This window comes from Panicum hallii, chromosome 5 (assembly GCF_002211085.1).
Source record: "Panicum hallii strain FIL2 chromosome 5, PHallii_v3.1, whole genome shotgun sequence".
NCBI lineage: Eukaryota > Viridiplantae > Streptophyta > Magnoliopsida > Poales > Poaceae > Panicum > Panicum hallii.
This window is the reverse complement of record NC_038046.1, coordinates 10,078,519-10,090,911: the sequence shown is the minus strand read 5'-3', so window position 1 is coordinate 10,090,911 and position 12,393 is coordinate 10,078,519. Positions and strand designations below refer to the sequence as shown.

The following is a 12,393-nucleotide window of genomic DNA, read 5'->3' as shown; positions in this document are numbered from 1 at the left end:
TACAGTATCATGTTATTTACAAGAATCGATGTCTCATGACCAGGATGAAAGGAGATACTCTATTGACTGCAGAGAAGGAAAACCTCTTACATCTGAGACAGGCCAATACGCCTGTCAACAAAATCCCTCAAGAAAGAAGAAAGAAAGAATGGAGGAAAGAGAACAGAGCCGAAACCCTGGACAGAAACATTTCACTGATGTCCTAGCGCCTACTGATGGTATCCACTTTTGTTGACAGGAATTGGGGGAGGTCTGTACATGTTTTTGCTGTTGTTCCGAGCCGCCAGATTTGCGCAAGAACTTCCGGAGGGCTTCTTGGCTATTCCCCTGCTGTTAGGACCAGGCATGTAACACTCCTGCTCTTCATCTAATGCTACATAGCTCCTGGATGGCTTGATCTTCTTGTAGGGGGTCTCTTTCTTCCGTAGATCTTCCAGGCATCTCACCTCAGACATACACGCGAACGATTGAGACTTGCCGTCATAGTATTTGGATAGCCCTTTCCTGCAGAGGACAAGACGAGGTGAGAATTTGTTCCCCTTGTGCGTAGATTTACTTAAGCAGAAAAAAGAACAAAAAAATCGAGGAACTTACTTGACAGGGAGTTGTGCCATCATAGATGACAGATCGTAGAGGCTATCGGAGTTCAATCTCCGGACCGGCTGCTGCGCCGGGGAAGCCGCCTGCTGCATGAACTGGTGCTCCAGAGCTCCGGCGCCCTCGCCATCTGAGAACTGGTCCTCGTCGTCCGAGTCGCCGGAGATGGAGGACGATGTCTCGAACAACTCCTCATCGTCTTCTTCACGGTACACCGGGAGACCTGTAGCGCCGCTGAACCCGCCCATGCTTGATTTTCTGGAGCCCAAGAAACTGCGAGAACAAGGTGCGTGTGGTGAGCGGATGGATGGATGGATCCCTATATTCTTCCTCAGCTCCTCTTGCTTCCTCTCTTTTCACGACCTTTGCCAGGGCCGCAGGGGAGGGGTATATATATAGACACACACGCAAACCCAGCTCTAGCTGGAAGAAGAGGATAATGCTAGGAGCCTTCTTCCAAAATTCAAACACGGCGTAGTGCGCTTTGACTAGCCATTTGCATCAGTGACATCACCATCCTGCTGCCTCTACACGGCTAATTGTTAGGTTCCTCGAGGACACCGGCATGGACCCCTCATGGTTTTCGGTTTTCCCAGAGTAAAAAAATGTGGGGAATTTAGAAAGAGGGCGTGAAAGTTGGTTGGCCACTTCCACATGCCTCTGCCCAGATTCTGCAGCTGTTGTCCCCCCCTGATCTGATCTTATCTTCTCAGTTTGCTGAATGTGACCAGGATTTGTTCGCATATCTCCTTGGCAGGCTGGGCGTGATGCCTCATCGTGGCGCTCTTGTTTGTGCGGGAGCCCAGGGACACGCGGCGCGCCTTTGTTGGTGGGGTATCATCATCGATCTTTTCTTTCTTTTTTTCTTGTGCGCAGGGTAAAGTCGGTGGGGGTGGTCGGAGCAGATAGATTGCAGATTTTTCACGAAACCATCTTGGATATCGTGTCGTTTGGGGAAATCCACATTGCGATGTTCTTACCACAGGCTGCCTGAAGAAGGGCGCATTTCACATTTGGAATTTGGTACTGTGGTAATGACAATCATGCTGCTCTCTCTTGAATCTTGATCGCACAGCCACATTAATCCCCAATTAGCGCCAGGTAACACTCTACCTGTCTCCTCACTTGGAACAGAACACCAAGTGCGTCTTGAAGTCGAACAACGGGAGAGTCGGATGCAAATTTACGTAAGCTAGCTAGGGCGCAATCTTGCAAGTGTGGGGATCCGATCGGACCATCTGGTTCCCGCTCGCCATGTCGTCTTCAGAGCAAAAGCAGGATCCATGGAGCCGATCGCAGCAGCAGGTGAGTAAAACACGTGTATGGTTTCTCCGCATCACATCTGTCTCAGCACTACATAGGTTGTTCCTTCCTTGGCTTCCCCTGCAAGGGAGAAAGTGTTTAAAAGTAAACAGCGATTGATCATGCCTTGCTCAAAATGTAAAAGTCGCAGGTCACCTACAAAAATCACCAGTGCTGGTGACGTCGCCGATTCTCCTAGAAAGGGCACGTGGTGGTGATGGTGTGGCATCTGGCACCATTGTGTTCCTACAGTACTAGTATCAAGGTACTATTGTTTTTACTGATAGAAAAGGTGCCCTTGTTTTTAGCCTTAACCGCCTGTACTGTGCTAGCGTTATTTAAGACCTGAACTTGCTGATTAGGGGTGTCGGAGGGGCACCGCGAGGAAGTCGCCCTAGCCTGATGAGCTGCGGGAAGCTGGACACCCGTCGCGCGATCCAGCTACGAGCCACGGGCTGGTTCAGTGAACGAACACAAAACAGCCAACAACAACGCGGACACCACAAAGATTCAGCGAGTGTGAACAAGATGTCAGGGGACACATGGCACGAGCAGCGTTTCCGGGGACACGGCCGCAGGTCGGGCGGGCCAACAGAACCGGCCTGCCGCCGGCGACAGACCCTCGTGTCCGCATGTGTTTCCCAACGTGGCTTCAAGTCCCGTCGACGCGGACATCCATATGCTCGTGTCCTGCCGTCCCCTTTTCCGTCTCACCGTTCCGTTGCTTTCGATCCACCCCCTTATTTATTTTAAGGCGCTCGAGCCAGAAAACCAATTGCGCGCAGCCTAATCCGAACACTAATTATGTGCTTTTCGCCTAAAGAATTCCAGGTGCTCGAACACTAAGTTTTGTTGGTTGTTTTCTCGTCCAGAATAATGCCGGTGCTTTTTCTGCGGGGGTCAATGGGGGTGGCTGCTAAGAATCTGTGCTTCGGATCGTGCCGCGCTAATCCTTATCCAGCCCTGGACTCGTTCAAGCCCTGTGGACTGTCCGTGGTGGACAAGCTCGAAAATCTTCCGGAGTTGTTCCCGGCATGCGTGGTCCACCCGCCTCACTCCGGAGCAAAATTGGTTGATGACCATCTGCTGGAACTTTAGACTAGTTGTTGGTCCCTTTTTTTCTCTCATTCTCTTTGCTCGAACCGTTCAAACACGCTTGGTGCCGAGCTCGACGACCGGTACGACTCTTCCGGCTGGCTCCCTCCGTTGTGCGCCCGGACGGCGACCCAAGCCAGGCAGGTGGGTTCGTGTCCGGTGCGTTCGTTCACACGCCGAAACGCGTCGACGACCTGCTGAACCGGCCGTGTTCTGACCGAGCGCAGCTCGTGCGTGGAACGTGGAACGCTACCTCCACCCCGTTTCTATCCATCCATCCGTCACCATCCAACAGGAAGAATGCTCGTCCGGAGGCCCGCCTGACGGAGGCCATCACCCAAAAGGCATCCCGCCGATGCGCGAGCAGATAAGGGTGCGGGTGCCCCCCGGAAACGGATGATGGGAATGGGATGCGATCCCCGGCCGCATCGCGCGGGGATCCGGCGACAGCGACCGGCCACGATACGGTGCGATCGCCTCGCCGGCCGCCCGGCCGCGCGGCGCCCCAGAAAAATCATGTGCGCTGCCAGTGTTCTCGGGTCGGGTGGACCACGCGTGGACTGCCTGCTGCCTCTGTCTCCGGCTCTGCTCGCTCCGCGCCAGGCGCCGCGGGAACGTGGCCGGCGGGGGCGCATGTGAACCCCGCGATCTCGTCCGCGGATACGCGCCCGCGTCGCCGTCGCGTCGCTCGGTCCGGACGATTTTCTTTCCCCCACCCCGGCGCTCCCCCACCGCCTGCCTGCTCGCCGCGCCCGCCCTGCCCTGCCTGCCGGTTTGGATGGATGCCGTGCCGGGCGGGCGGCCTTGGGCCGGGAGACCTGCCGCTTCACGCGCGCGGGCGGCGGCGTCCCTTGGCGCGCCGGATCGGTCTCTCTCTCTCATCTGGCTGCCCGATGAAGAAGCTGGATCGTCGTGTCGTGAGCCAGAGGGCCGGCGGCCTGGGGGGAGAAGAAAAATCCAGAGCTGTCTGCTGGGGCGAGTTTACTATCAGGTTGGGAGATTGCAGAGATCCGACCCAGGCCCGGTGTACGGAGCAGCACCTTGTACTTGTTCGGCCATCAGCAGCTGCAGCTGCAGCTCCGGATTGGACGACCTGTAAAATCTCGCTCGAGCTCTCGCTTTCAGCCAGCGCTAGTAGTGTTTGTCGTGGGAGCCGCCTCGACGGTAGCGGGCCGGCACTTTGGAACGAACGAAACGAAAGGGGACAGGAAAGATGGCGAGAAAAGGCGCGTAGGCCCGGCCGACAGATGGATGGATGCCGAGGTATATCCGCCTCTCTGCGTATGAATATGCGTGCTACTACGTGTGCCTCTCTGGTACACACTAGCGAGCGCCCATGCGCCGTGCGTGTCCTGTGGACGAGTGAATCAGCCGTCTCCCTGGAGAAGAACCTGCTCGATCGCAGCCCGACCCCCGAGCCTCGCCGGGTACGTGGCACACCAAGTAATACGATGACGCATACTACGAGTACGTGGTAGGCTAACATTTTTGAAAACCGTCGATGGTCGGATGCCAAATTGCCAGGTCGTGCTTAGCTTCCTGCCGGCTGGACAGAGTCAAGAGTCCGAGCTTGCTGCTGTTCGTGAACCCCCGGGTTAAGGGCATGTCTGAATCTACGCGACACGAAGAGGCGTCGCGGACTTGAGGAGCTCCTCTCTCCCAATCAGTGAAACGAAGGATCCAGGCGACGTACGCGTGCAAGATCGTCACGAAACTGGAGTCAAAACCCACGAGACCAGAGATACAGCTCGCTCCTCCTAGCCACGGAGTAGTTGCCTTGCAAAACGTCCGGAAGCTTCCGTTACCCGGGTGCCGCTGTCACGCCGTTACCCAGAAGCCCTCGACGTTTCTCGCAAGGCTGCAAGTGGTGGCTGCGGTTACAACTGACGGCCGGGAAGAGGTCAGGAAAGGAAGCGTATGACCGGCCGCTGTGCCGCAGCCAACGAGCATGGCGCGGATGAAGTGGGTGGAGCGACTCCAGAATTGGATCGGGAATTTGGAATTTGACTATTCAGGCCATGGTTAGGTCGCACGGAGTAGTTCGGCATATTTGGCAGCCGGATCAATGCCTGACGGGCTATGAACTGATCTGATGACGGAGAGATGTCGCGTGCGGTGAGAGATGTGGCTACCTGCCTAACGAGATCGGGGGAGGCGTGTGATGGACAGAACAAGAGCCGAACCAGGCTGCCGAACTGGGAATCTTTTTCTTCAGTAGCAACTTCAGATGGGTCCGTGGGCGTAATCCAGCAGCAGAGAGAGAAGCAGGACAAGAGAGGAGGCGTACCGACATGGGCCGGTTTATCCGGTGGGAAGGGAGCTCGCGCGTGCATGCTAGGCCCAGTATATTTTCGCCAGCCAGCTTCCGCTTTCAAACAGTGCTGGGCTGCAGCCCATGCTCTGCTAGTGTACTTCTCTTTTCTCCCGATCCGCGGACGTGCTGCTCTCTTTCTTTCAGTCTTCCAGACGAGGTGACGTTGCATGTCAGACCTTCATGGTGTCTGCTACTGTGTACCAAGTAGTGGCACAGAGCTTTTGATGCAAACTACGGTACGTGGAAACGTTTCCTCGCAAAAAAAGTGAAATATAACCTGCATCAAATAATTCTACGAAAGATAATGGTGCCTCACTCCAATGTTATTATGATTTTTTTTTTTGAGAAATTGAAACGCGACTCCAATGTGACTATGTGAGTAGGAGTACCAGAAAAGAAAAGACATCCGCGAGCACTTCTATTCGCTGGCACGGAGTACCACCTCTTGCATTCCCGAAAACGTGAGCAAGAAAAGCGAGGGAAAACGCCACAGGCGCAACAAGCCAGGAAAGAGAGCGCGGCGCCAGCTTTACCGTCGTGGGACCCCGCAGCGTTCTGATGTGCGGATGGGCTTCCCGACGCGACCTGTCGTTGCTGTCACCCTGCCTCGGTAACCGGTCCGGCGTGTTCCAACGGGCGCAGTTCCCCGGACGACAAAATTTCTCGCTGACGTGTGGACCCGCCGGTCAACGTGGGTCATCAGCACGAATGCGACCCCTGTGTCTCGGGCCCCGCTCCGTGGTGGAGGAGACAGGCTGCTTCGTGGGCCGAGTACGATACGGAGCTCCTTTAGTTTTCAAAAAAAATACGGAGCTCCTCCATGCTGCTTTTCTCACGTCGAGAACAGGTGAGCAACAAGACCGTAGCCCCCTGTGCCCACGCTCGGCTTACGCCAAAGCATGCGAAATCCATCGTGTCGAGCAAGAAGCCAGGTGAGTACGAAGCGGCGGCGACCGCACCACTGATCCTAAAGCTATTAAGCTCTTTGCTTACGCAAAGCATCCTTCAACGCATTTCTTCGTTTTTCTCTGTGGTTCGAAGCCCCAGTATACTAGTTTCCTTTTCTTGTCCATGGAGGAAAGGAGAAAAATTAAAATATGGGTGCTCCGTCTATTTTTTTCCCCTACTGAGTACCACGAACAACTTCGTTTTTCCACTCGCAGTCCGCAAATATCTTTGCTTTGCATTCGTTCTTAAAGTCATCTGACTGCTCTGCATGTCGTTGAGAGTCGCCTCGCATAAAGTCATTTTTTACATGTCTCGGAGTAGCATCCTGCCCAACTGACATGCGGGTCCGCTTCTGTTCGAGTGGTCCTGGTCGGTCCCTACCAGCAGACATTCTCGCTACCGTTTTCTACTCGTCGCCTCGTCGGCATTCCATTTCTGCGTGTCCTGTTCCGGACTCGAGCCGCCCTTGTTCAAACGCCCTCAACTCCATTTCATAGCCCCCCGCCTCGCGTCCGCGCCTGCACCAGCCGTCACGCACTTCACTCCATCCCCTGTGGCCTGTGCTCTGGCTGGCTCTGCTTCCAAGCAGCGTGGCTCCGCTGCTGCCCCCGCCAGCCGTGCCTGTATCGTCTTTGTCCTCACCCCTCCACTCCTCGTGTGCTCTCTCTCTCTCTCTCTCTCTCTCTCTCCCCCCAACGGACGGCAAGGCTGCAGCCCTACGGTCATCGACGCATTGCTACCGGGAGCGCGGGCACCGAGGGCCGGAAGTGGCGGCGGTGCTGGAGCTCGGCGCGCGGTCGGCAATGGCGGGGCGGATTGTGCTGGCGCTCCCTGCGCTCATCTTCTTGCTGCTCGTCGGTGAGTCGCTGCTACCTTGTCGTTCTTGAATGTTGCGGGTTCTTCAGTTGCTCGCTTGTGAGTACTGTCCGCAATGTGTGGGCCGCAAGATGCCTTGCTTGTTAGGGAAGGGATACGATTCGATTCTTCTTGTTCTTTGGTCTGGATGGTGTGCGTCATGTTCTTAAGCATTTGTTTGGGGGGAATGTGTATCGCGCCATTTGTATGTTTCCTTGTATTGTGTTTTATTCTGTCCATCGAAAATCAAGAACCAAAGATTGATCACTGTATTGGGAAAAGGGGGAAAAGGAACTTTCAAAGCCAAATCACTGCATTGTGCTCTGTTTGCATTGGTGTAATACTGTAATCTAAACGGCGCGTACGAAATCGCAGGGCACTGCCGCGGCGGCAAGATTGGCGTCTGCTACGGCCGCAACGCCGACGACCTTCCGGCGCCGGACAAGGTGGCGCAGCTCATCCAGCAGCAGTCCATCAAGTACGTGCGCATCTACGACACCAACATCGACGTCATCAAGGCCTTCGCCAACACCGGCGTCGAGCTCATGGTCGGCGTCCCCAACTCCGACCTCCTCGCCTTCGCGCAGTACCAGTCCAACGTCGACACCTGGCTCAAGAACAGCATCCTCCCCTACTACCCGGCCACCATGATCACCTACATCACCGTCGGCGCCGAGGTCACCGAGAGCCCCGTCAACGTCTCGGCACTCGTCGTGCCGGCCATGCGAAATGTGCACACTGCACTCAAGAAGGCCGGCCTGCACAAGAAGATCACCATCTCCAGCACGCACTCGCTCGGGATACTGTCCCGGTCGTTCCCGCCGTCTGCTGGGGCGTTCAATAGCAGCTATGCCTACTTCTTGAAGCCTATGCTGGAGTTCCTTGTGGAGAACCAGGCGCCGTTCATGGTGGACCTATACCCCTACTATGCGTACCAGAACTCGCCCAGCAATGTGTCCCTCAACTATGCGCTGTTCTCGCCGCAGTCTCAGGATGTGATCGACCCAAACACCGGACTGGTTTACAGTAACATGTTCGATGCTCAGGTTGATTCCATCTTCTTTGCGCTCATGGCTCTGAACTTCAAGACTCTGAAGATTATGGTCACTGAGTCAGGGTGGCCAAACAAAGGGGCAGCCAAGGAGACTGGAGCCACTCCAGACAATGCTCAGACTTACAATACCAATTTGATACGCCATGTTGTTAATGACAGCGGTACACCGGCGAAACCAGGGGAAGAAATTGATGTCTACATATTTTCATTGTTCAATGAGAACCGAAAACCTGGCATTGAGTCGGAGAGGAACTGGGGATTGTTTTTTCCAGACAAGAGCTCGATCTACAGCCTTGATTGGACTGGCCGAGGCAATGTGGATGTTATGACTGGAGCAAACATTACAAGTGCAAATGGAACCTGGTGTATTGCTTCAGCTAATGCATCAGAAACAGATCTGCAGAATGCCCTAAACTGGGCATGTGGTCCAGGCAACGTAGATTGCTCTGCTATTCAACCGAGCCAACCCTGCTATCAGCCAGACACTTTGGCTTCCCATGCTTCATATGCATTCAATAGCTATTACCAGCAAAATGGGGCCAACGTTGTGGCCTGTGACTTTGGTGGTGCCGGAATACGGACAACGAAAGATCCAAGTAAGCATCCCTTCCTTGTTACAGTTATGATGATCCTGATGCTATGCATGGTTTCATTTGATAATATCCATGTATTCTAACTGCGGCAGTACAATCATGTATAGTTCTTTAAATGATGTTGCAGTGACTGATTAGCTGCTCAGATGGCATCACGCCTGTACTATTTTCTAGCAGCTAATTTCACGTTGATGATTCCCATTTGCATTTAGACTATTGATACGCCTAGGAGAAAACAATAGCTTACATGCACCCAATTGTGAGTTTGCATCCTCAACTTGTGGCTTTCTATTTTATATCATTGTTGTTCGGGATATAGGCAGGCACTGTCAGTTCCCATGCATTCCTTCTTGTGTAGCAAGTATGTTATTAAATTTGATGGCATTCCCACAGTTAACTCTTCAAGCTTTGAAAAGACTTGGAGTTGCTGATAATGCAATAATTTTCTAACTATCTTAACTTTTTGTCGATGACTTGAGCCTTGGATTGTTCAACTTATGCCCCGGTCATGCATATTAAATATAGAAAAAAATGAAGATACCTTGTTGCAATAAGAATATCAGTGTAGGTTATAGATCGGCAAGTTGCTCCTCAGGAGCTGACTAATTCTAGAGATCATTGTGAGTTCTTTCAATAAGTTGTTTTTACTCTTTTGCTTCTTTGATTTTCCTCATTGTACAGTAATGGCATGCAAGGCCCATTGTATGTTCCATGCTTACCAGTTTAATAAGCTTCTCATGCTTCAAGTATCGCTTGTTTGCAGGTTACGACACCTGTGTCTATTTGGCTGCTGGGTAAGAAAAAACTTTCATTTCTTCTTTCTAGTTTAAGAAACAATTCCAGTGAGACTCTACTAACATTACTTTTCTTCTATCCTGAAGCAGTAAGATGAGCACCACGAATTCAACATCTCTTCCAGCTCGGAGCGGCTCCAGTCCACACCCATCAGCCAAATGCTTCACCCCCTTGCTCTTCGTGCTGTCCGTTGCTATGGCTGCAGGTATGCTGTGATGTATGGAGAACACTCCAGCAATCCTCTTCAGGTGTAAGATGGAAGGTGAATCCTGATGCTGGTAATCAGCAACGTTCTGTTTTGCCCATGAGTAGTAGACTAGTAGTAGAGAGGCGTATTATGCAGTAGGTATTCCCTGGTCAGTTAAGATGTACATCGTTGCGCAGACAATATATATATCAGCTGGCGTTAATAACTTGAAAAATCCGCTTCTGGTGCCTCTCACTTTTCATCGTCGGATAGTAACATTGCTGCACTAGATTGCATGATGTTTTCTGAAATAGGCGCTGGCGTGCTGTGTGAGATTATGGTTCTGCAAGCGTGGAATATGCACGCATATGGGGACTGCATTATTGGATGAGAACGATAAGGTGAGAAGTACTTTGCCAGATCCCTGTTGAGGAGCTGGATCATCAAAAGGATTGTAGAAGGGAGCTCCGGGTTCAGCTGTCAGAGATAGAGGTCCCGGAGTTCATTATTATGCTCGATGCGTGTTCTGAGTTCTGATGCCTCCTTTTCAGCTGTTTAGATGCTTCTCCGCTGTCGATGATTCATGTGAAATCAGGAGGTAAGCCTGAAGCAGTAGATGCCGATGCACCCCCATCTGATGTAAACATTAAATTCTTGACTTTGCTGAATGTTGGATGTAGTAGAATTTTCTCAGCTCTTCACAATCAAGTAGCCAGGAAAATGGGCAAAAAAAAAAGGAGCGACAAGGTCTAAACTAGGTGGACAGGCTTAGGAAGCCCAGCCCAGCCCAGCCCAGCCCCGTCAGCTTGGCGAGTGCTTTCGGCCAGGGTGGGTCGTCTGCACCGTGCAGGCAGATGGCTGGAAAGTAAGATTCGGATGGCCCGCCAGCCACTGGGGCAGTACACGGGTTGCGGGGCCCGGCGTCCAGCCTACCCCGCACGCACGTCCACCCCTCCTCGGCGCTGGCGGTGGGGGCGGCGCGACCGGTGGCGCGCCGCGCACCAAAGGAGGGGAGGGGGATTCGCGAGGTTGAAGGGCGAGCTAAAGATGGAACGGGTGGTTGCGGTTGGGGTCGGACGCGACGCGAGTAGTGGCGATCCAGTCCTCCGCCTCGCCGCGCGCCCCGCGCCTCTATTTATACCGCGGCCATCCCTCCCCGGCACACCCGCGTACGTGAGCGCTACCACCAGAGAGATCGATCTCCCGGGCCGCAGCAGCACCACCAGCGGAAGCGGAGCGGCAGGATGTCGTGGCAGACGTACGTCGACGAGCACCTCATGTGCGAGACCGAGGGCCACCACCTCACCTGCGCCGCCATCATCGGCCACGACGGCACCGTCTGGGCTCAGAGCGCCGCCTTCCCGTCGGTGAGTGCCTCTCTCTCTACCTGTTCCTTCTCAATTTGCTTTTGCGTCGGTCGACGGCCCGATCAGATCGATCGATCACGCACGGCTAACCCGCGGTTTCCGATTCTGTGTGTGATCCGCGCCGCGCGCCCCCACCCAGTTCAAGCCTGAGGAGATGTCCAACATCATGAAGGACTTCGACGAGCCCGGGTTCCTGGCCCCGACAGGCCTCTTCCTCGGCCCCACCAAGTACATGGTCATCCAAGGCGAGCCCGGCGCCGTCATCCGCGGGAAGAAGGTACGCGCCGATCCGCCCGCCCTCTCGATCGCATCGCCCCGCCCGCCCGGTCGATCCATCTCCCTCCCTCCTGATCCTAATCTTCTCTGCAGGGATCTGGAGGCATTACCGTGAAGAAGACCGGGCAGGCCCTCGTGATCGGCATCTACGAGGAGCCCATGACCCCCGGGCAGTGCAACATGGTGGTCGAGAGGCTCGGCGACTACCTCGTAGAGCAAGGCCTGTAAAAACGGGCGCCTTCGCTTCGACCCGCCGCCCGTCCGCGGTCGAAGAAGACGAAGCCCAAGCAACAATACGACCGCCAGCACGTAGTAGTCTCTGTCGACGCACGCCTGGGGTTGTGCGTGGCTCGATCCGTTACCTCCGGCATTTCTTCCCCCCGCCCTTGTCGCCGATCACCAGAGGCTCTTTTTCTTTCTTTGATTTGTTGGTGTCGTTTTGGCAAATAATTTTGTGATTTTCCTCCCGAATTCGGTTGTCGTCTGATTTGTGAACAACGATATATATATGTGATTGAACTGGTACCTATTCTTTGTAATGCGAGAATGTGTATGTATTTCGTGCAATCTCTTCCAGATTTCCAAAGCACATGAAAGATATAGAAAAGAAGACACCTGGTTATGCGTTTTTTTTGGAAGGAATCGTTTGAACAGAAACTTCCCCTTTCTTCTTGTGCATCATCGCTCCAGCCACTTTGTTGTGATCGTGGATCATAAAGGCCGATATATCCAAAATTCTGGGCTGAACATTCCTTTTTGAACTGCAAACTGAGCATGGACCCTTGAACTATCGTAAAAGTCCGATTTTCAAACTTCAACTATAAAACCGGGTAACATAGGCCATCCAACTATCGAAACCGTGCAAATTTGGCCGTTTGGATGGTTTTAAAGGTGGTTTGTATTTTCTAAAAAAGTTTAAAAATTTCTAGTCAGATTAAAAAATCAAAACTAATCCATTTTAAATTAGAAAAATATGAAACTATTATTAAATTTTTTTCTAAAAATATAAC

The 12,393-nt window shown here is 53.2% G+C and overlaps 4 protein-coding genes across 6 annotated transcripts; 3 read left to right on the top strand and 1 right to left on the bottom strand.

Annotated features, from left to right (window-relative positions):
- Positions 1-33: 33 nt before the first annotated feature.
- On the bottom strand, positions 34-980 carry LOC112891962. The gene is made up of 2 exons (XM_025958979.1): positions 595-980; positions 34-504 (listed from the first exon to the last, which is right to left on the bottom strand). Exons 1-2 carry the CDS (start codon positions 843-845, stop codon positions 210-212), a joined length of 546 nt encoding a protein of 181 aa, XP_025814764.1. The 5' UTR covers positions 846-980; the 3' UTR covers positions 34-209.
- A 156-nt stretch (positions 981-1,136) lies between these two features.
- Positions 1,137-4,472, top strand: LOC112892386. Its single transcript, XM_025959567.1, has 5 exons — positions 1,137-1,426; positions 1,583-1,628; positions 1,732-1,902; positions 2,045-2,164; positions 2,262-4,472. Exon 5 carries the CDS (start codon positions 3,405-3,407, stop codon positions 4,470-4,472), a length of 1,068 nt encoding a protein of 355 aa, XP_025815352.1. The 5' UTR covers positions 1,137-1,426; positions 1,583-1,628; positions 1,732-1,902; positions 2,045-2,164; positions 2,262-3,404.
- A 2,322-nt stretch (positions 4,473-6,794) lies between these two features.
- On the top strand, positions 6,795-10,003 carry LOC112894026 (glucan endo-1,3-beta-glucosidase 13). 3 transcript variants are annotated; one of them, XM_025961591.1, is made up of 4 exons: positions 6,795-7,114; positions 7,487-8,761; positions 9,522-9,552; positions 9,643-10,003. In XM_025961591.1, exons 1-4 carry the CDS (start codon positions 7,060-7,062, stop codon positions 9,767-9,769), a joined length of 1,488 nt encoding a protein of 495 aa, XP_025817376.1. In that variant the 5' UTR covers positions 6,795-7,059; the 3' UTR covers positions 9,770-10,003. The 3 variants fall into 3 exon arrangements, with proteins under 3 accessions (XP_025817376.1, XP_025817375.1, XP_025817377.1); XM_025961590.1 differs by having other exon boundaries at positions 9,640-10,003; XM_025961592.1 differs by lacking the exon at positions 9,643-10,003 and having other exon boundaries at positions 9,522-9,556.
- Positions 10,004-10,667: 664 nt separating this feature from the next.
- On the top strand, positions 10,668-12,012 carry LOC112893784 (profilin-A). Its single transcript, XM_025961278.1, has 3 exons — positions 10,668-11,107; positions 11,247-11,384; positions 11,477-12,012. Exons 1-3 carry the CDS (start codon positions 10,985-10,987, stop codon positions 11,609-11,611), a joined length of 396 nt encoding a protein of 131 aa, XP_025817063.1. The 5' UTR covers positions 10,668-10,984; the 3' UTR covers positions 11,612-12,012.
- Positions 12,013-12,393: the final 381 nt, after the last annotated feature.

Coding starts and splice junctions, on each gene's coding strand:
- LOC112892386 (XM_025959567.1), top strand. CDS start 3,405: ATGCGATCCCCGGCCGCATCGCGCGGGGATCCGGCGACAGCGACCGGC.
- LOC112891962 (XM_025958979.1), bottom strand. CDS start 845: ATGGGCGGGTTCAGCGGCGCTACAGGTCTCCCGGTGTACCGTGAAGAA. Junction 505..594: donor ATGGCACAACTCCCTGTCAA/GTAAGTTCCTCG, acceptor TGTCCTCTGCAG/GAAAGGGCTATCCAAATACT.
- LOC112893784 (XM_025961278.1), top strand. CDS start 10,985: ATGTCGTGGCAGACGTACGTCGACGAGCACCTCATGTGCGAGACCGAG. Junction 11,108..11,246: donor AGAGCGCCGCCTTCCCGTCG/GTGAGTGCCTCT, acceptor GCCCCCACCCAG/TTCAAGCCTGAGGAGATGTC. Junction 11,385..11,476: donor CCGTCATCCGCGGGAAGAAG/GTACGCGCCGAT, acceptor TCTTCTCTGCAG/GGATCTGGAGGCATTACCGT.
- LOC112894026 (XM_025961590.1), top strand. CDS start 7,060: ATGGCGGGGCGGATTGTGCTGGCGCTCCCTGCGCTCATCTTCTTGCTG. Junction 7,115..7,486: donor CATCTTCTTGCTGCTCGTCG/GTGAGTCGCTGC, acceptor ACGAAATCGCAG/GGCACTGCCGCGGCGGCAAG. Junction 8,762..9,521: donor ACGGACAACGAAAGATCCAA/GTAAGCATCCCT, acceptor GCTTGTTTGCAG/GTTACGACACCTGTGTCTAT.